This window comes from Fringilla coelebs (assembly GCF_963513975.1).
Source record: "Fringilla coelebs genome assembly, chromosome: 16".
NCBI lineage: Eukaryota > Metazoa > Chordata > Aves > Passeriformes > Fringillidae > Fringilla > Fringilla coelebs.
In genome coordinates this window covers 2709526-2730719 of record NC_140042.1, presented here as the reverse complement: position 1 = coordinate 2730719, position 21194 = coordinate 2709526, and the positions used below count along the sequence as shown (strand labels likewise).

Here is a 21194-nt window from a genome sequence, read left to right as displayed (position 1 = left end):
TTTAAAAATATCTGACTGCATCAATTAACATTCTTCTTTGTGCTACATGAAACCCATTTCTCAATAGAATCATGACATGACTTACACTGCATAAGAAAAGGAATGAGAAGGATTTGGGAGTAACAGATAGTGGTGAAGCTGGGCAGGGGGAAGACAGAACACACAGAATCCATTCCTTGAGCCTTTTGGCTGAAAGGGTTGGTGCACTCCTTTTTTACCTACTGGTCGTTTGTGTTGTAGTTTTGCTTCACCAATGAAAATTAATTTCAGGATGGTCCACACCCTGAGGTTTATCTAAATCCTTTCCAGAGTGACCACTCAGGAAGGTAGGATTAGAAGATCTGTGTCTCATGTGCTATGTGACTGGAGTAGTAGGAATGGGAGTAGAGCAGAATGCAGTGCATCCACTCAGAGGTGGAAGGAACAAACCCTTCCTTTTTCCCATCATTACTCATCCCTGTGAGCCTAGCACAGCACACAGCACAAGCATGGGAAGAGTTGAGAAGTGAGGACCAAGAGGGAAAAGGAGGAGATGATTTATGGCTTTGATATTTGAAGATGCTACTGTGGAAGTGACTTACGTATAAAATAAGCTACAACAAAGGTACTAGAGGAGAGAAAAATGTAGTTAAGGCTCTTTACATAGACAGAAGCTTGAATTTTGTCATGGAAAATAGAGTGCTGATTTAGTAAAATTTGGTATTTTTACCTGAAAGAAGTGTAGAACATACAGAGTTCATGCAAGTAAAATGTATTTTGTGATTATTTGAACCATTGTTCTTTGGGAAGCCTCCAGAAGGTGTTCTCTTGCATGTGTTCCATGTGTTGCCCAGTCCTTTCATCCATTGTAAATGGCCAGAAAATTTAAAGTCTTTACTGAGAACCAATTTCCAAGAGGAGTTTTTGAATTCTCAAATTAGTTTTGAACCTGGTATAGGATTTCTGCCTGTGAACTCATAATTACAAAGCTCAGAGACTGTTCAGCCGATACATGTGCAGGATAAATCAAATTTATCTGTTTATTCACATAATTGAGAAACTTCTGTGCATGTTTTTGGCAGGAGGAGGAGAAAGAAGTACAGATGTGTACAGTGGGATCTTGTTTTGTTTTAAAACCTCACCGCTTTCTGTATATTTTTGGTAACAATAATGCAAATTACAAAGCCTATAGTCTTCTAAATCCTCCATAGATTCTTTCTAGAATGCAACAGCAAGTGTTTCAAGTGGAAAAACAAAATTAGTTTTACTTGGGCTGTGTAAGAATGGAGGCTTTGAATCCTGTTGGTTTGTTCCTTTCTTCCCCCCCTCCTTTTTTATTTCCTGGAATAGCAATTAAGCAGTGTATTACCAGCACTTCGAAATTGCTCAAACCAGTTTTCTCCAATATAAACAACTGATACTGCTGAATTGAAAACAAATTTAAACAAAAAAAAAGCTTAAATTATGTTTGGAATAGTTAACAGTTGTTTAACAGCTGTGTTTTAAAGGTGACTTGCAAATACATCATTGTTTATATTTGCACACTTCAGTGAAAAGGTTGGAATAAAACTTACATGGACTCTTTTCCTTTTTGTGGACTGGAACTGCTCTGATAGGCTGCTTTTCCCAGCAGCAAGGAAATGACAGAGATGGGATGGATGTTTTACACATTCCAGTTAAAATATTATTATTGAATGTGCTCAGATTCTTTGTTACATTTAATATTTGTTTGAGCAGTGAAGCTTTTCCCTCACCCCACATTCTTACTGGGCAGGTTTCTAGTTTTTTGTGTGATAATAGTTAATAATTTGATAAAGCTTCACATCAGATCCTTCTCATCCTACTAAGGCAGCAGAGAATGTAAAATCTGCTGGCAGGTCTTGTGTCTGCAGTGGAGTAATTACATGGAGTGCTGGTGGTTAAAATGACCAGAGAGCTCTGGGACTAATTGTAAGGAGTGACAGAACAGGGAAGTTTTATTGCTGCAGTTCCCTGAATTATGTTGAGCAGCAGCTGCATCAGCAGATTTCAATTACCACACTCCTGCTCCAGTCCCTCAGTGTCATCCTTGTTGGCATCAGAGTAACTATTGATCTTTGTATTTGTAGGAGCATTTTGTGGTGTTTGGCTGCAGAGGTGCAGCTTCTTGTTTGGGAAAAGTGAAGCTTGTGAGGTAGAAATTTCTGTGGGAGGAAATAGACTAAAATCATGTAGGAAACACTACCAATATGAGGATTAGATGAAGATTGTGCTGCCTTTTGCCAACCTGTCCCTTAAAATACAGTGTTTTCTCTCAGCAGGTTTGTAGCAAAGTGCCTGTGCTTGGACTTACTTAAAATGCTCAGAGATTGTGCAGGGAGAAACTCAGGGCTGGGGAAAGAAGCTCACTTTTCCAATAAGGATGAGAATTATATACTGCTGGGGGTTTAAATCTTGTTTTTTGTTCTGTGTATTTGCCGCTTACTGTCTTCTGTTTGGGAAGAGTAACTGAAAAGAAACTGCCATGGATTTGATAGGATCTTGGGAAAACATAATTGTGGTGTTGCAGGCAGCATTTACTGGCAGATACCTTTGCTGAAGGTGAGGGAAGGCAAAATGACTCACAAATGTTCACTTCTTAAAAATAAAATGTTACTCTGTCAAGTGAATAAACTCTTCTGGGCCTTTTGTGACTCCTCCAGAGACAACAAGAGCATCCCTGCTTTGCTTTTGGAACTGGTATTACTGTGCAGGGATAAAGGAAGGGCTGAACTTCAACCCAGGGAAACAGACCCTTAGCATGGGTGGTTTTTTGGGGTTTTTTTGTTTGTTTGTTTGTTTGTTTGTTTGGGTTTTTTCATTTGGGACCTGGCTGGTTTTTAATTTTAAAAAGTTTCTGTGGGCAGTGTCCTCCTGCCCTGTGCTGATTTCCCTCCCCAGCTGTGTCACCCCCAGCAGCAGGAGCTTCACATCAGGCTGTGCTGACTGAATAATTCATCTATGCACTCTCTAATGTGCTTCTGGCAAAATCACCTGGGGCAGTTTTAGTCACTCTGGAGCCAGCTCATCAGATTTTGGCTGGAGCAGATGAAGGAGCAGATGCAGGAGCTGGTCCAGCACCAGATTCCCAGGCAGAGGACACCCTGCTGGAGCAGGGATGGCAGCTGGCTTTGGGGAATCACTGACTGAATGGGGACCTTCAGCTCTGCAAACAGCTGGCTCAATAAAGTTGTTTTTAAAGCCTTTTACAGTGAAAGGCCAGTACTGGCATGAGGCTGCTGCCCTGCTTAGAAATTTTTCCATAAAATTGGAGTGTGCACAGCATTTGGATGCAGAGTTGCCACGGGTCAGGGATTGGCTGACAGTCAGCATCTAATGTTCTCATCTTCAGTGTTTGTTCTGATATGGGGGGAGGCATTTCATTCACATAATTTGTGAATGAAATTGGTGATCCTTTTTAAATGCAGGATTTTTTTTTTCTTTCTTTCCTCCACAGGCTTTTTTAATAAAAGCCAGTGGTATCAGTAAGCAAATTGTGAGTGATGTTTGTGTCTGCCTACTCCACTCCCTGCACCCCCACATTTTTCAGGCTAATCCATCACAAATTGATGGAATTTCAGGGGAGAAAACTGACCTGCTCAGTTCTGAGATCACTTCTCCAGTAGTGTGTGACAAAAGCTGTCTCTCTCCTTTATTATTAAGGCCATCAGAATTAAACAGTTTAAATTGATTTGACTAATTGCTCTCATTTGACTTTTGAATAATGCAATGCACTGAGGCTGTGTCAGCTGTTAACAGTCGTGTCCTTCTCTTTGCTTTGAGCAGTTTTACTCTGGGCACCGATCTCCTCACATTCCATATAGGTTATTGCACCTGGTATGGACTCACGCACGGCATTTAGCAGGGTACGAGCAACAAGATGCACACGAGTTCCTCATTGCTGCATTAGATGTGCTACACAGACACTGCAAAGGTAAGGCTTGTCCTGAGGCTCCAGTCAACAAGGATTATTGCATCTAAAGGAGGTAGAACCATCTCTTCTTAAACCAAGTCTAGTGCCAGTACACCACTCTTAGCAAATTCTTTTAAAAATGTTCAGTAGACTTAAAATATTTAGAAATAAATAAACCATTCCCATGTCAAAAAGTACCAAGAGTTAGAAGAAGACAAGTTTGTACATTGGTTTGAATCACCATCGTGATGTTCTCTTATTGGTTGTGAGTCACTGTCTTTTCTTTTAAATTGCCATTTTAATTCTATTTATACTTTTAGTATTAGAACTCTTACTCAGTGTGTCATGGGACTGATGAAAATAACATAGGGGAGAGGTTATGTCTTAATACTTAATACTATTATTCTGCTTAAATATGATTCTATTGTATTTCTGATACCAAATGGCTTTCAGAAATGTGAATAAGGAAGAGCAATGGGTGGCTGTGGTATCTTCTTTGATTAGTCTGTATGGAACAATACATAATTGTAATACAATAAAAATATTCAGTGTCATGTTTGTTTATATGAAGTATCTAAGTCTTGATTTTGTAATATCATATGAAGTGATGTATTTTCTGTTTGTTAGCTGTACTCAAGCTGAATCTGAAAATTTCCCAATCTGCCAATGTTTGCTCTAACTTGATTCACTTGCTGTGCCAGTGGAACTTTTACTATTTCTCCAAGGGAAAGGTAGTAGGGTTGATGCTAACAGAACAAACAAAAAGTCTTTGGTTATCAAAAAGAAGATTCAGCACTCAATTTTGGTCAAATGCTCTTAGGAAAAGCGCTTAGGGTTTAGTTTTTTGGCTTATCAGAGGATTGTCCAAGAGAAGGCTGCTGCTGCTTCTCTGAACCATTGTGAATCTTGCTTTTATCTCTGAGGTAGCCCTGCATGGCAGCAGATGGGCTTGTTCAAATTCATAATTGGTGCCTCCAAAAGAATCTTCTCCAAAAAAATATTGCTAAGGACAGGAGTACACAGAGCAGTTCCTTTGTAGCTATTAATGTCTGTCATGTGACAACCACTAACTGAATTTCAATGATCCAAATTAAACTGGTGTGGAAGTCCAGTAAAGAACAAAATCTACCCAAATATTGACTTCTTAACACTGAACAAATTCAGCTGCAAACAGAAGCACTTCTTTGTTCATGTTACATTTCTGATCCATTGATCTAACAAATCTTGAAGTTTTTTTCATCATCTCTGATATAAGATAATGCTCATATTTCTTCTACACATCCTCATTAATTAGTGAAGTAGTATTTGTGTCTCAGAAATGTAAAGAGAAAAACTTGTAACATAAAGGTCCCCGAGCTCTTCTCAAACTGATAAAGAATCTGAAAAGATTAAAAAAAAAAAAAAAGTGGTTTAACTTTAAATGAAAAATCTTGACGTCTCTGCTGCCAGGTTTTCAAATTTTTGTTTTTGAAGAAATAGAGAGGCTTTTATTAAACCATAGTAAATAATCTATACCACATCAAGGTAATTTAAAATAAGTGGTTGAGCAGTTGTGTGGGAACCAAACAAGTTAATCTAAATCAGAATTTCAAGTATAGTCATGCAAAACCACATTTGGAATGAACTAGTTTTCAGTGTAATGAGAAAGTTTTCCCACTTGTGTATCCACACAGACACACTTGCATGTGAAGTGTGCAGATGTAAAAATATTATTACTAATAGTGAGAATATGTCCTACAGCTACAATAAGCAAATAATACCTCCCCTGCCAATATTAAATATTTATTTTAATGAACGAAAAAGCTTTTAAAGCTTCCAGTCAATAGTAATGAAGTTTTACAATTAACACACAGTGAAATAAAATAAAGTCATGGGGGAAATTCTGCTCTAGTTTTTGGACATTATTCATGATCACCAAGGATTCAGGCACCAAAGTAAATGAAAGTATTCCTTATGTATAAATATCCAGTGATGTTTGTTTGGCTGCCATTAGGCATTTGTCCCTTTTCCATTCTGTGTACTCAGCTGTCTAGGAAATGTCTGAATGCAAGTGAAGACAAAGCTGTGAATATTTGTTGTTGATTTCTCACTGCATAAATTAAGAAAAAAACTGATTTTGATGTCCATTTAAAGATAAATTTTGTAATCCTGTAAGTGCCCTAAGATGATTATGTGGGCAGGCTGGCCCAGGCAATTTTATTTTGATTTGGTTTGAATCTATACTTTGTTTTGGTGGCATCGGTGGAGTTTTGGAAGGCCAGGCAGGATACCTGTCTGATCTGCATGTAAATCCTGTCTGAGGGAGGACAGATGTGCTGGCACTGTTGGATTGAGCTGTGGCATTTGGGCAGGGCACATTCTAAACCCTCAACAGGGCTCCTCTGTCCTGCTGCAGTAATAGAAAATATTTCTGAATAAAAGGGGTGGAGTGTGTCTTGCCTGTGCATCACTTCTTCATTTCAACAGCTGGAGGCAGGTGATCTAACTGGAAAGCAGTATTTTGGTGGAAAAAATAGTGTAAATAATCTGTATTTCTGCCCAGGCTGTAAAGCATTAAGTCAACTTCTAGCCAACATGACAGATGCATCTTTATCCCCAGTGCTCTGGGATAAATTTGGGGTTTTGATTCTGCAAACTTCCACACCAGTGAGGTTCCAGTCATACAGGCACTTTTTAGTTTCCCACCTTTGTCTCAGACATCTACAAGCTTGGGGAAACTTAGACCAGAATTACTGTTCTCTTAAAAGGATCAAGACTGCAAGTCAAAAATGACTGTTCTGTCCAGTGCCATCACTGGCTGTGGGGGTTTCTGTACCTTTTGCAGGAGCAACAGCACTCAAGTGGCAGAGGTGGGCACTGATACACAAAGGTTCAAAAAGCAAGATAAAAAAATGGAAGTAATCTGTGTTTTTATCCCAGACTTTATTCAGTAGTTTTAAAAAAGGGAGAGTAGTACCTTAAAGCTGATTATTCCTCATTTATTTGGATTTCTTGAAGCATTTTGCATTCACCTTTAACAAGGAGTGCTGCAAAACAAATCTGAAGCCAGAAAAAGAATGGTGTACTGAGATTTGGGAGGAAAACACTGCCCTGCTCTGTGAATTCTCTATGATATTCTTAGGAATTGATAGAGCATATGCTTGTGAAACATGTCATCTGCTCTGATCCATATAGATTTGTGTGTACACTGCTTTGTCAGAAATAACAAGCACTTGTTCAGAACACCAGGGACCACAGCAAAGCAGAAATATTAACATTAATGTCTTGTTTTGATAAATACCTCTTTTAAAATCTGACAATTCCTGACTTCCCATTTCTCATTTAAAATACAGAATGAAAGATTGAGGCAAAACTTGTTTTTTTTAATATCAAAACCAAAAGCAGTCTTAAAAAGTTGTGTATTTTTAAGCTGTTTTTACTGTTGCTGTGTATTATTTTCCTTTAGTGGTACATTAAATGCCTATTTTGAAATAGATTAACATGCCTAGTTATTTCACAGACACAGTTGTAACCTGTGTGGGGTTTTTTGAGAGTTGCATTTAATTTGAGTCCAGACTCCTAAACTCAATTTTCAGCCATTCTCATAATCACATTAATATGTACATTGATGTATTTTTAAGTTTGCTTTTATCTTGTGCTGACCATTCTTAAAAGCTGCTGATTTCCCTGGACCGGATTTAAATCCCAAAAAATACCTGAAATTAAAACCTCATTTGGGAGACAGAAATGTTGAAGGGAACCTTAAGTTGAGCACAACAATCTAGCAGCTTCTAGTTCTCAGCTGCATAATATACCTCCCCTCAGCATCTGTTCCATATTGACAAGTGTGTGTAGGTGGTAATCTTACTCTTTTTTCCCTCCTCTCCAACCAAATGTCATGGGAAATAATGTTGAGTGGGTAATACCCTTCTGTTTTGCTGGGAACAAGCTTGCAGGATATTCATTTGAGACCCTCTCATCACTGATCCTAATTGACTTGTGTAATTGAAAAGGGAGAGCTCAGTTCTCTCTGTGGGAGGAAATCACTGTCTGCTGAAGGTGTCCAGCTGGGACGGTACCTGTGATCCAGGGAAAAGCTCTCAGCCCTGCTTTTCTCCTTCTGCCCCCTCAAAACAAAGCAGAGGCAATGTTTGAAATGGACAGGTTACAAGGATGTGGTAGTTCTTTAAAAAGGAAAAGTGGAGCTTTGACTAAAACCCAGTTAATTCTATTTTGAATTTTTTTTTTTCTTTAATGCTTGTGAAGCAAGCATAAGTGAAGCTTTTTCTGTAGGTGAAGGATGCCTTGCACAGTCTCTATCCTGTATGCCCTCTTCATTAGCTTAACATAATTGAGCCCTTTAAAAGCTAAGTTCAGTAAGATTTAGCTGAAATTCCCATCAAGAAACACCTCAGACAGGGTGTGATAACCCCCAACTTGAACCTCATACACTTGAAATCTAATTTTAGAGCATTTTCTTCAAGAGTCTTTTTAAGGAAACAATGTGCTTTTCTTGGCAATTCAAACAAAAGTTTCTAAAGCCTAAATCTGGCAGCTGAGGGAGAACTTTCCTGAGGCATTTAGAATCTAATTAACTCAAGTGGCCCATTGCAGCTTAGTAGGTATCACCTATGACTGCTTTTCCACACTTAGTATCCAGTGGAACCGCTTGCCAGATTATTATATAATACTTTTCAGAATAATTCTAAAGCTTCATTGGAAAAAAAATTCTATTCTATCTGTTCCTACTACAAGAAAATTCCAGCTAGAGCACCTTAAATACATGAAAACGGTCTATTGCCCTGCTTTTAGAAACTTTTCATTTCTTCAGGTGGTTTTTTTTGGACATTCTTGAGTAGAAAATAATTGGTTCTGAGAAGTAGCAGAGATTTGAGGAGTATTTCAGTATTTCAATCTTAGCATTTCAGTTTCAGAACTCAAATACTTCCCAGTAAGTTAAATACACTGGGAAACCTCTCCAAAATCAGTTCTGTTGTAGCAGTTGATGTTGAGGGAGATGGAAAAACATCTTGAGATGTATTTTAAAAAATAATCAGCTGGTGCTGTGTAGTAGTAGGTGTGTGCATCTCTGATTGCAAAGCAAGCCCAGTTGCATCTGTCCTACCCAAGGAAAATAAGCAGTGGACAGTCTGGAAATCCTAGGAAAAGAGTGTCATTCCTCCTTCACCCTGGGGAATGGAGGGGGAGGGCTTTGAAGCTGAGAACTGTGTGCAGAAGTGTTTAATACTGTAGTTATTTAATACTCTGGTTATTGTGAGAAAGTTGAATTGGCATAATCTCAGCACTCAAGTCCTAAAAGTGACACTTTCCTCCTGGGACCTGCAGTGAGTGTGTGATGCCTCAAAGATGGGAATGTGCTCACTGTGCCTCTGGAGAAGCTGGAGGAGGACACAGCATTACCTCCTCCCTTCAGATAAGGACATCTTTCATTTTCCCACTGATGAAAACCTGCATGGAAGGTGCACATTGATGGAGGCAGTGGGCTGGGGGTGAATGGCTCTTAACAAACCACCTCCCCTCATTGTACTCACAGAAGCTGACTGGGATAGAAGTAAAAAAGTAGCATTTGCTGCTGTGAAGTTTAAATACTGATTTTCATGAACCATCTTGGCAACTCCTTGGTCTTAGGAGCTGATCTTTATGCCAGGCAGTGCAAAGCAAACCTCTGTAAAGGGAGATACCCTGAGCAAGGGTGTAGCTAAGAACTGCTATGGCTTGAAGCTTCACCTCTACATTTAGTCACCTTTTGGTTATCTTCTATATTTTTCAAGGAATTCCAATCTTGTTTCCTTGTTTTCTTCAATGCACAACTTCTGCAGGGTTCTGTATTATCCTTGTGAACTTACAGTGTAAGTTTGACTTAGAAAGAGTTACTGGAGACACAGTCCAAGACAAACCACTGTTCCCTCTGAGGATTTTTGACTTCTGAGCCTGTGTTTGCATTCCTGCAGGTGATGATAATGGGAAGAAGGCCAACAACCCCAACCACTGTAACTGCATCATAGACCAAATCTTCACGGGCGGACTGCAGTCGGATGTTACCTGTCAAGTCTGCCAGTAAGTCACTTCTGATCCTGGGCCCTGATTCAAACCTGCACCCCTCCAGTGCAGTGCACTAAACCTTTCCTCTCTTGAATACCAATAAATACTGGCAAAACTCCAGAAAGACAAGAACTGTGTTAGTGCAGCACCCCGAGGCACCAGCACAGATTTCCCAGAGCAGCTGCGGCTGCCCCATCCCTGGCAGTGTTCAGTGCCAGGCTGGATGGAACTCTGAGCAGCCTGGTCACATCCCTGCCTGTGGCAAGGGCTGGAATGAGATGATGTTTAAGGTCTCTTCAACCAAACCATCCTGGGATTCTCTAATTCTATAATTCTGTCAGCTAAATGCAATCAGTTACCAGTTAACTGTCACGTATTAAGACATACCTAAAAACCTGCCTGGGAAGTACTACAGGCTTATGCACACAGACCTCTTACTAGTCTGGAAAAGGTGGTTGTTTTCCAGGTTCATAAGGAAAATACTTCCAAGATCTCTTTGAATTTCAAAATACATAATTGCAAATAGATTTGAAGAAAATTCTGGTATAGAACCACATTTTCTTTCAGTCATGAGCCTCATGTATCATCAGGAGAGGTTTCAAAGAGGCTGATGTCTAATGTAATCTCAGGTACCAGAAAAAAAGCCTTTACAAGAGTATGGAAAAATGTATTTATTGTCCTACTCTGTACTAGAACAAGTTGACTTCTCTTTGGAGACGTTTGGTGTTGCCATAGTGCAGAAGTCAGAGTTCTTGTTTTTTGTTCTGCCTCACATTCTTGCTGTCCTGCACATGGGCTGGGCTTGTTTGAATCTGCTTTTATTCTCAGTTTCCTGGAGGGATTTGCAAAAGATTTACTGTAAGGAAAACATAGGAAATTTTGTTCTTTGCCTGGTAGAGCCACGGAATCCTTATGTGATAATGCAAAGCTTGATTTGTTATGACACAATATTAACATTGATGAAACTTTGACAAAAGAAGTTTCCTTTTGAAATTGACAACTTTTGCACAAATGAAGCAGAGGGAAAAGGCAGAATATTGAAGGCTTAATGAAATTGCAGAGTGAAAGACACTGGTTTTAGGGGAAGAGAAAACTCAAAAAATAAATGTAACAAGGAGCTTAGACCCCTGAAGTTCTCTTAAAAATGTGGATGCTGGAAGAAAAGATTTGAGTCAATAGCAGTTAAAATTTTGAGCAGGTTTTTCCACAGTCTGGCTGTTGACTTGTCTTCAGCTGTCTTTAGAGAACTCTGATGGAGAACATGAGCTCCTGCTTGCTGCAGTTACTCTTTGGCCTCTCAAATCCCAAAGGCTGTAGGAGATGCTGAGGGGAGCTGCAAAGCTGAATTCAGTGCACTGCTGGAGAGCAAGAGTATTTTTATAACCTCTTTTTTGAGGTAGCCTCAAGCACCATCTTCCGTGTCTTGAGCAGACAAGACCAGCTTGTAAACTAGTTGGATGGCACGTAGTTATTGTCACAGATTGTGTTAATTGGTTTATACTGGTCGGTAGTGCCTCTGTCTTAGAGCAGCTCTGCTTTGAGGCTCAGGGCTCCAGTGAGTGGGAGAATGTCTTAAATACTTTTATTTTGCATTTAATACATCATGTACATTTCCCCAAACATACAGCTTTTAAATATGCAGGGAAACGATCCATTGTGGGCAAACACTCTGGAGCAGCTCTATTTTCTGTCATCTCTGAGTGCCCTCTAGGGGTGATGGAGATCCCAAAGTCCTTAAAATTAAGCACCTGGAGTGCACCTCAAAGCAAGAGAGAAACTGTTCATTTGGCTTCCTTTAAAGGTGTTTGTGTGGTATTTTCTGGGGCCCCCATTGTGAGGAGGAAAGAAAAGGATAAATCTGACTCTATGTTCTTAGAAGGCTAATTTATTATTTTATGATCTATATTATATTAAATAATGCTATACTATGCTATACTAAAGAATAGAGAAAGGATACAGACAGAAGGCTAAAAGATAATAATGAAAAACTCGTGACTCTCTCCAGAGCCCCGACACAGCTGGACCGTGATTGGTCATTAAGTAAAAACAATTCACATGTTGGATAAACAATCTCTAACCTCATTCCAAAGAAGCACAACACAGGAGAAGCGAATCAGATAATTATTGTTTTCATTTTTCTCTGAGGCTTCTCAGCTTCCCAGGAGGAGAAATCCTGGTGAAGGGATGTTTTAGAAAATATGATGGTGACGTGTGTGGAACCATTTGTGTCTCCCCCAGTGGCGTTTCCACGACGATAGACCCGTTCTGGGACATCAGTTTGGATCTGCCAGGCTCCTCCACCCCCTTCTGGCCGCTGAGTCCGGGCAGCGATGGCAGCGTGGTCAACGGGGAAAGCCACGTGTCTGGCACCACCACCCTCACAGACTGCTTGAGAAGGTATTGATTTATTAAAAATATGGATATTGATCTAGTGCTGATATCCAGCTGTGACAGACAAAAACTCTCTGACAGTTTAAAGTTAGAAAGTGTCTGTTTATTGTGGGATGGCTCCCAGATACACACTGCCATTTACAGGTGATTACAGAGCCCTTTTATCCATACAAGTATTGAATACCCAAAATAGAAATGCATGTTCATAACTTTGGTACATCCCATTCCCTGCTTCCCATGGGAATTAGTTCAAAAGCTTTAAGCATGTGCAGTTTGTTCCTTGAAATGGGTGGGTGGTCCCTTTCATGGGAGGGGTCCCAAAATGAGGAGGTAAATGAAATCTTCCTTGTTCTGACCTTTCTACCTTCTCAATGCAAATATGACAGATGAACCCTTAGTGGAACTCCCATTCCCTGTCCTCAGTTGGTTTCAGCACAGAGGAGGCCACAATTGTCTTGTGTTCCTAAAGCTGTTTACCAGTTTCTATATTCTTCATTAGAAACCCAGCTCACCAAACATTGTGTTGACAGCAATCAATTATTAGTGAACTACTAACTCTTAATTTCATCAAGGCCTACCTATTTATTTTAATTAACTCCACTAAAACTTATCTCTAACTAAAATCTTAGCTCCTCCAAAATCTCTAAATTCCTGAAAGTTTATGTCTCAGTATGGCCTGCCACAAACACACCTTGGGCTTGGACAGAGGGAATCTGGCTTTTCACCCTGTTCTCCAGGTGGCTCTGAACACTGGGGTTAAGTGGGGCTCTGTCATAGCTCTGTCCCCAGACAGCATTTTTACACCACATATTTTTGATGTTTGCATGTGAGAAAATAAGAAGGCTCAAGCAACAATAAGAATTTATCTAAATTCTAACACCAAGTAGGAATCAGATTTTGCTCTAAGCACAACTGAGAGTCAGCTACTCCCAGCTTAGTTGCAGGGATGCCATTAAGGATTAAAGGACTGGAGCTTTCAAAAAGAAAAGGTAATTCTGAGGCTGACACTTAGGCATCTTGGAAACAGATACCTGGGGAGAAGGTTATGGCTTTGTGTACAGTTCACTTGGCTCTTTCAGCAGATCTGAAAGGCATTCTCCTGTGGCAAATGCAGATATTTGCCTGAGGAAGAGGTTACCTGGAGCCTGGGGCAAAGCTGATCTTTCTGAAATAAAAAATCATGGTCTCTTACATCTGATTTCTAATCTGCTTGACGCCATTAAGACCAATAATTTTAAGGAAATGAGGAAATTAGTACACATGAAAAATTGCTGATGCAGGAATACATCAGGAGGCAAAACCAACTGAATTTTGGTGATTTTCTTCAACACAGAGATTAGTAGAATCAAAGTTGATGATAGGGAAGGAAGAAAATCCAGGTTCAAAGATACTTCCAGAAAGTATGGATTTTGGAAGAAGTTGAACTCTAAGGGATAAAGAGGATGGGTCTATGTTTTTATCCAAAAGTTAGCAAGAAAAAAGGTCAGTAACTTCATGTCAGTGTGGCCAGGTAAGTGAAGTTGACCTGAAGAAAGAAGGATTGAGCAGGATTGTGACACAGAAATGGAACTATAAGGGCATTCCAAACAACTATCAGAGCAACTTCATAAGCCTATTTAGAGACTTATGGATAAACATATATCATAAATACAAAAAAAAAAAAAAAGAAAAACCAGAGAATGATGGCACATAGGCCAGGTAAAGGAAATCCTGTTAATTAATCAGGAAGCTGTGATGTCATTTAGTGCTGGAGGCTGCTTTGGCCATAGTCAGAGTGAGGGTGAGGGACACCATGTTGCCCTCACATTCTTCATTTAATGAAGAAATGTAAAATTAAAATTTTAAACTGTATTTTGAAATATTTCATCTCAAAAATCTTAGTTACAAGGCAGCCTCTGGGGAAATGGTTCATTTGCCTTTTGAAAGTCTAAACTTGGAGGACAGGAAGAAAGGAAAGTCCATGGTCCTGGCCTTTCTGTGCTGAGTGTCTGGAAAAGAAGGATTTTGCTTTAGTTTATAGTGAGAACATGGAGGTAGTCCATTTTCTGTGAGCACTTCCCTGTTCCCTAATGGTTTCTTCCCATGGCTCCTTTGAGCAGTTCTGTCTGAAAATTTTGAAAGAGATTTTTAGTCAACAAAGGTTTTTTAGAAGGGTATCTGTATTTTCAAAAGAACTTTGTGTTTACAGGCCTTTCCATCTCAGAGCTTTGATCCCAGCCCTGGAGGGCTACAAGGTAGGATAGTATGTTGCAGAAGAATGTCTTCCATATCAATGTTTTTGGGTTTGAAAACAAAAGATCTTTCTTTGCTGTCTGTATGAAAATGAGCTGCTCTGCTGTAGGAGATGAACTGACACCGAGCTCCTTTCTCAGCCACTGATTCACTTCAGTGCAAGCTAGAGCAATGATCCATGTCACATTTGGATATCTGAGCCATGGCACTTTACATTATTCTGATTTGATTGTAGGATTTTCCAAAATTACATAAAACCTACTGACTCTTGTCTCTTGTGGTGCCAGTGACCCACAAGTGAAAGCGTTTCCAGCACATGTCAAAAACCATCTGATTGTTTTGTGCATTCCTTTGCTTTTCAATATTTTTTTAGGTTTACAAGGCCAGAACATCTAGGAAGCAGTGCCAAAATCAAATGTAGTGGTTGCCATAGCTACCAAGAATCTACCAAACAACTCACTATGAAGAAGTTACCCATTGTGGCCTGTTTTCATCTCAAAGTAAGTTCACAGGGGGCCAGCATAGCAGAGGATGTGATTTCCTCTCTGAGAGGATGAGCTGAATTCTTGGACATGTCTTCTGGCTTTCACTGACTAAACTTTTATGATATAAATGAATATGAAAATGAATATTAAGAACATCTTGCCTTGCCAGCTAGGTTTTCTATTAAGGTAGTGTTACATTATCTCTGATGGAGCTTTGCAGTGTGACTGGGGGAGCTTAACCAGCTTGAATCTAGAGACAGAATTGAAGGCTGGTCCAAAACCTGAACCAGCACAGAAACCAATCTGCAGTTACACCCCCTCATCCTACATGGTAAAATTTTTACACTTTCACTGAAAGATTGCCACTGTATTGAAGGAAAAGCATGGAAAAGTTCTGAGGCAAGTCAAGGTGAATGTGCTCCACTCCTTTCCTATGCTTAGTTCAGTATTTGTGTTATTCCAAATGACTGAAGATTTTTTGGGAAATAAATTACTTTTCCTCAGTGATTGTGTTGTCCTGTCTATGCAAAATGCAAATTTCATTTTGTGTGTTAACTCAAGAGAGAAACACAAAAGATAAGAATTACAGAAGTCTCAGCTTTTCACATCTGGATCTGTTGCTAGGGAATTGTTACAGCATCACAATTGGAAAATAATTAACTTAAAGTGTAAATAGAGAAGAATTTCTGAAAAGTGAAGAGGGAAGCTGCCTTTAAATAGAAACTCATTCATCTCTTTCTGGTATTTGTTCCTGATCCAATTTAATGTTCAGTGAAGGAGATGAGGAGAGGGTGGTGGGTATTGCAGGCCCCTTTTGGCTGAGGGACAAGGCTTTCTTTGTTAGCATATTCCATTTTTTGCCTTAATTTGAATGGGTATTCCTGTGTAGGCTTGACTCCTGTCACTTGAGATGACGGGATGGGTGGATTCAGAGTGTGAATGTGAAGGCAAACTCTGTTATCACCAGTTCTGTGAGCCAGGGTAGGCAGCAGCCATGGGTTTGAATAGCCCTGGTGCAAATGAACACTGCTTTGGGTAAAGGCTTTGTGCGTTCTCCTTGTTTAAAATATTTTTTCTTTGATGTCAGGTGGGAATAGGTTTGTATGCATAGATATCAAGGTAAATAATCTAATTAATACTGTGTAACACTGAGCCCACAAATGGTGGTTTATTTTCCTGCTAGAAACATGTTGTTATTTACATGGACGTTCCCACAAACTCTGGGGCTGTCCCTGCATAGTGACTGCTAATGTGCTTTCATGTTATTGTCTCTAAGCTTAGGACATTTATAAAAGAGATAAAATTTAACCTTTCTCTAAAGAAGAAACCTCTTGCCTTTGCCTGCAGCGGTTTGAACACTCAGCCAAACTGAGGCGGAAGATCACTACGTATGTCTCGTTTCCACTGGAGCTGGACATGACACCTTTCATGGCTTCCAGGTGGGTTCCAAGTCCAAAACCCCCCCCAGAGCTGAGCAGAACTGGTTCCCACTTCACACACGTGCAGCACAGAACAGGGAGCATGCTTGAGGGTACAGAACAGTGTCTGTGGTGGCACTTCTGCCATGAGCTTCTCTGTGGAAGGTGTAGCTTGTCTAAACCCATCTTTAGATAAACTGTTCAGTTTCATGTGCCTGAAAAGGATTTATATTTAAACATTGTGGTGGGGTTCTTTAATTAATGTGTGTTATATTTCTGGTTGCCTGTTCAGTTTATAGACCCAGATCCATCTTGCCTTCGGATCCCTGCTTTGGTCCCATCCCCTCAGTGCCCACCCACCTGCCATCCTGTGCAGTTGGCCAGAACAGAGCCAGCCTAATCCCTAACCAGTATTCCTGGAGTTATAAAAATCCTTCCTTTTTATTCCTGCACATAAGCAAATCTGGGAGTTTTTGTTTAGTACCTTTAGCTTCTGTTTGGAGAATCCTGCAAGAAGCAAAAACATAGTCCAGATTAAAATAGAAACAGCAAGACTTCTCCCACCTCCCAGGTTTGTGGAAGACGTGGCATTTATATAAATGCACCTTTATGAAAGGAATTTAATCAGCTTAATTAAAAAGTATTTGTCAGACATTCATGCAAATATGCAAGAGGATATTCAGATTTAATTTATATCTGAAGCAGTGCAGAAAGCCCCAAACCATGGTATCTCTTAACAGAGAGAAGACTCTGTTTGATGCTGAAATTTTACTTATAATTTCAAGCTTTGCCTGCACTCCTTATTTCCCAGGAAAAAAGTAGATGCTTCTACCAAGAGAGAAAGGAGAGCCCTGAAGCTCTGTTAAACACTGTTATATTAAGAATATATGGTTTATTCCAATATATTCCTGAGACTTCCTTCTTCCTCTGTGGTGAATTCTCCCTGGATAGAACAGGCTCTGCTGATGAAAGGTATCCAGCATAATGGAATAGAGAAGAGATAATCAGCAGGCATAACTCAGTAGTCTGAATTTCACCAGCTAGGAAATCAACAGCATAATCCTATTGCTGCTGTCAAAACACAAAATGAATTCAGAAGTCAGAGCCAAGATGATTGACCCATTACAAGATAAAGGATTGATGTAATTAGATAATTTCCCGGGTTTCAAATACAAATCTTTTCTTAACCTGTTTGGAAGCTTTTTGGATAAAACATTTGACGTAAACAGATGTGTATTTGCAGCACTGGAGCCTTGACCAGGAGGAGAAATGGTGTTTGTGATGTAGCACTGCTGTGAGAGCAAATAAAGCATCTTTAGCATCCTAATCAGCCCTTTGCTGCTCAGCTGGAATAAGGACCTGGATTCAGAAAACAGGCTGTGTGTCCTGTCAGAGCAATTTCCTGGGTTTGGGAAGCCACTGCTTTAAGTGACTGGATTTTTGTGTGTGTGTGTGTTGCAGTAAAGAGAGCAGAATGAACGGGCAGTACCAGCAGCCGACGGATAGTCTAAACAATGATAATAAGTAAGTGGTACATTCCATGACTCCTATTGTGAAAGGTAGTTGCCTTCTAGAAGGAGATAGTGTTCCTTTATATCCTGCAGTGCCAGTGCACTGCCATATCTGACAGCACAGGAAGTCTGAAATGTTGCACAGCAAAGCTTCACTCACTGCAGTTCCTGCCCTTCTGTTCCAGAGCTCAAATGGTTCGTGGGCAAAATGAAATGCTGTGGTCACAATGTTTATGACAAGGGATGGGTGTTGCCTGGAAATATTCCTCTTCCCATTGCAATGGCAAAGGGAGTTCCAGAGGACCAAAGAAAGTTAATAGCACACTGACACTCAAAGTCAGGAGTAGGTGATCCCAGTAATCCTGGGCTCTGTTGGGCAGGTGTTGATTCCAGTCAGAATAAATGATGGGCTGGTGTGGGACTTGCTCAAGAATGTAAAGGGGGGTGTAATTGAAACCAGTAGCCTTTGTTTTATGAGAATAGAAATGGTCACACAAACCTTACCTCTTCAGTTAAATAAGATTACAATTTTCATTGCTGCTGTTGTGTATTTAAATTCAAGGCACTTGATTTGCCACTAAAGGTTTCAGTAAGAAACTGGAATCACACAAAGATGTAAAACCAAGCTAACCAGGTCTTAGTGCAGGTGTCACCCAGCAGGTACCAGGCAGGTGTTGTGTGGGCCCACAGCTTGAGTCATTGGATGTGGGGTGTTCAGTAGTGCTAGAAAAGGTCTGAAGGTAACACAGCTGATCACTTTTGAGGTTTGCACATGCCTTAACTCAGAGAAATTGTTAAAAATTAATCAGATTTAGGTAATGAGAGCAAAGGTGTCTGGATTCCTCAGGGATCTGGGTGCCAGGGAAGTGCTGGGGCAGTGTCAGAAGGCTCCAGCTGGGACTGAAGTGTGCTGTCCATCCCAGTTGGATTCAAGGGCTCCCCTAGAGAGGGTGGCTCTAAATCAGTGGCTCTGTAGGCAGTCAGTGAATAGGTGCCTTGTTGAGGCACCACTGTGTCAAAAGAGTTCTGTGAATTTTCAACTTGAGTAGGACAATATCAAGTGAGATTAGAGAGATTATTTTACCATTGTGTAGCTGTGCTTGTGTCACACACAAAGTGTAAGGGCAGCATTTTATGAAAGAGTTAAAGAGAGTGGAAAATGCTTGAAAAAGAGCCACTAATGTATTTAAGATTGGAAACAAAATCTTACCTTAGAACAAAAGAGCCAATGACTTCATTCTTGCACTTTTTAAAAAAGAAAAGGAAAAACAAAATGAGAGCAACTTGCTTATCAGTATCTTTTTTGGAAGAGAGGTGGGCCTGCAAGTTTTCAGGCAAATGCACAGCAGCATCTGAGAGCTGGAAGTTGAGGCTGAATATATTCAGTATTTCAGAATAAGTCCAGGCTTTGCAGATTAAGGGCAGTTAATCAGTTCAGCAGTTTATCATTAGAAATATCTAAGATTACCTCCTTCCTCATACCTCAAATGCATTTTTTCTGGTTCACTAGAGTAGATCAGGGAAGTAGAAGGTCAGACTGGATAATCAGTGTTCCTCTTCAGGAATGCACCAGTATTGATCTATTTTAGAAGCAAATTTGGTAGCCAGTATTGGTAAAGCTGACAGTGGTCACCAGACTGGAGAGTTGCAGAAATAGCAAGACAGAAAGAGAAAAATTCTTCTTTTTTTCCACTGGGCAAGACCACCTTCTTCCCAGCTGTTCCCAGTGTTAGAGCTGGTGTTTTATGATGGATCAGATCCTTTACCATTGCTATGTGTGCTTATCAACAAAAGTTCCTGCCTGTCTGAAATGTGTGTTCTTTCCCCCTTTTGATGCCCACATTGATGGTGTGTTTCCTGTCCCAGGTATTCCTTGTTTGCAGTAGTTAATCACCAGGGAACCTTGGAGAGTGGGCACTATACCAGCTTCATCCGGCAGCACAAGGACCAGTGGTTCAAGTGTGATGATGCCATTATCACCAAGGCAAGCATTAAGGATGTGCTAGACAGTGAAGGGTAAGTGGTCCCCTGGGAAGGGGAAAGGAAGGCAAACTTGCACCTTTGTTGGGTTTTCCTTACTTTAAAAAAACCCTTTTAATCATAGAGGAGGATAATTTCTCTCTTGAGTATCCCCTGTAATGCTCAGTGCTTCAGCATGGAGACTGCGCAGTTACATTTATCCACAATTGCTTTGTAGCCCTGGATTTGCTGAAGGAAAGGGAGGGGAAGGACAAGGGACAGCAGGTGACTGCAATGTCTGGAACTGCTGCTCATGTCCAAACTCGTGCTAATGGAAGGGATTCTGAAAACCAAAGTGATGTGGTCACCCAGTGCAGGAGCAGTGCTTACCTCTGACACAATCCAGTCTGTGCCTGCAGAACCTTTGGATTATGATGAGTGTAAAAGGTTGGAAGAAAAGCCATTAGGGAAGTGCTGTGACCCAGAATAGCAAGGCTCTATGGGAGGCAGGTAGAGAACATGAGCTGTTCCTTAGCTCATGGCTTTAAATTAATCTCAGATTGACATTATGGTTTCTGATGTTTATATTACACAAGCTTTGGGAAGACAGGGCAGTATTTTTCAAGGAAGCACCATGGTGTTCCTCATTTGAGGGAAGCACTGGGGACTGGTGTATGTTCCAAGAAAAAAGCAACTTAAAATCTGAAGTCTTCCTTTTGCATTTTCAACTATGGACTTGGTACTGCAGAGATAAGTCTTTACCATTCTTGTTTTAATTATTCATGACATTTTCAAGGATTGCTGCAGGCACAATGTTCAGGTTGTAATTTTTTTAATAGATTTTCCCGCTTTTCCTTTTTTTAAACTTCAATCGGAAAGTAAAAACAGAAATCTATAATACCTGAATTTTAGTGTTAAATGACTTGACAGGGAACTTCTGCTTTGAGGTGAGCAGAGAAATGAGTTTGTTGTAATTCAGTAACACATGCCTGGTGCTCAGGTGGGGTTTTATGCCCATGGAAGAACCTGCCAGAGGCAAGGAGGAGAGGATGTACAACACAACTATGGCCCATAAAGGCTGGTTTGAGCTTTGATGCATTTCCCTGGCTCAGATAAAGGCTGACACGTGAGGTCTGTGTTGTGTGAGGGAATCCATAGGGCTTGGATGGAATTATAACAGTTGGAACATCTCAGAAGTGCTCTGAGGACTCTCCAGTGGCTGTGTCAAAGTGGGTAAGGGTTGTGT

General features: G+C 40.3%; 1 protein-coding gene across 2 annotated transcripts in view; it reads left to right on the top strand.

Annotated features, from left to right (window-relative positions):
- Positions 1-21194, top strand: part of USP22 (ubiquitin specific peptidase 22) — a 90760-nt gene that overhangs the window by 67664 nt on the left and 1902 nt on the right. The window contains exons 7-13 of one of the 2 annotated variants that reach the window (XM_084216618.1): positions 3784-3931; positions 9862-9967; positions 12191-12349; positions 14949-15075; positions 16408-16499; positions 17940-18002; positions 19856-20005. In XM_084216618.1, coding sequence (XP_084072744.1) covers positions 3784-3931; positions 9862-9967; positions 12191-12349; positions 14949-15075; positions 16408-16499; positions 17940-18002; positions 19856-20005 — 845 coding nt within the window. The remainder of the gene's footprint in view (positions 1-3783; positions 3932-9861; positions 9968-12190; positions 12350-14948; positions 15076-16407; positions 16500-17939; positions 18003-19855; positions 20006-21194) is intronic. The other variant, XM_084216619.1, reaches the window with a different exon arrangement.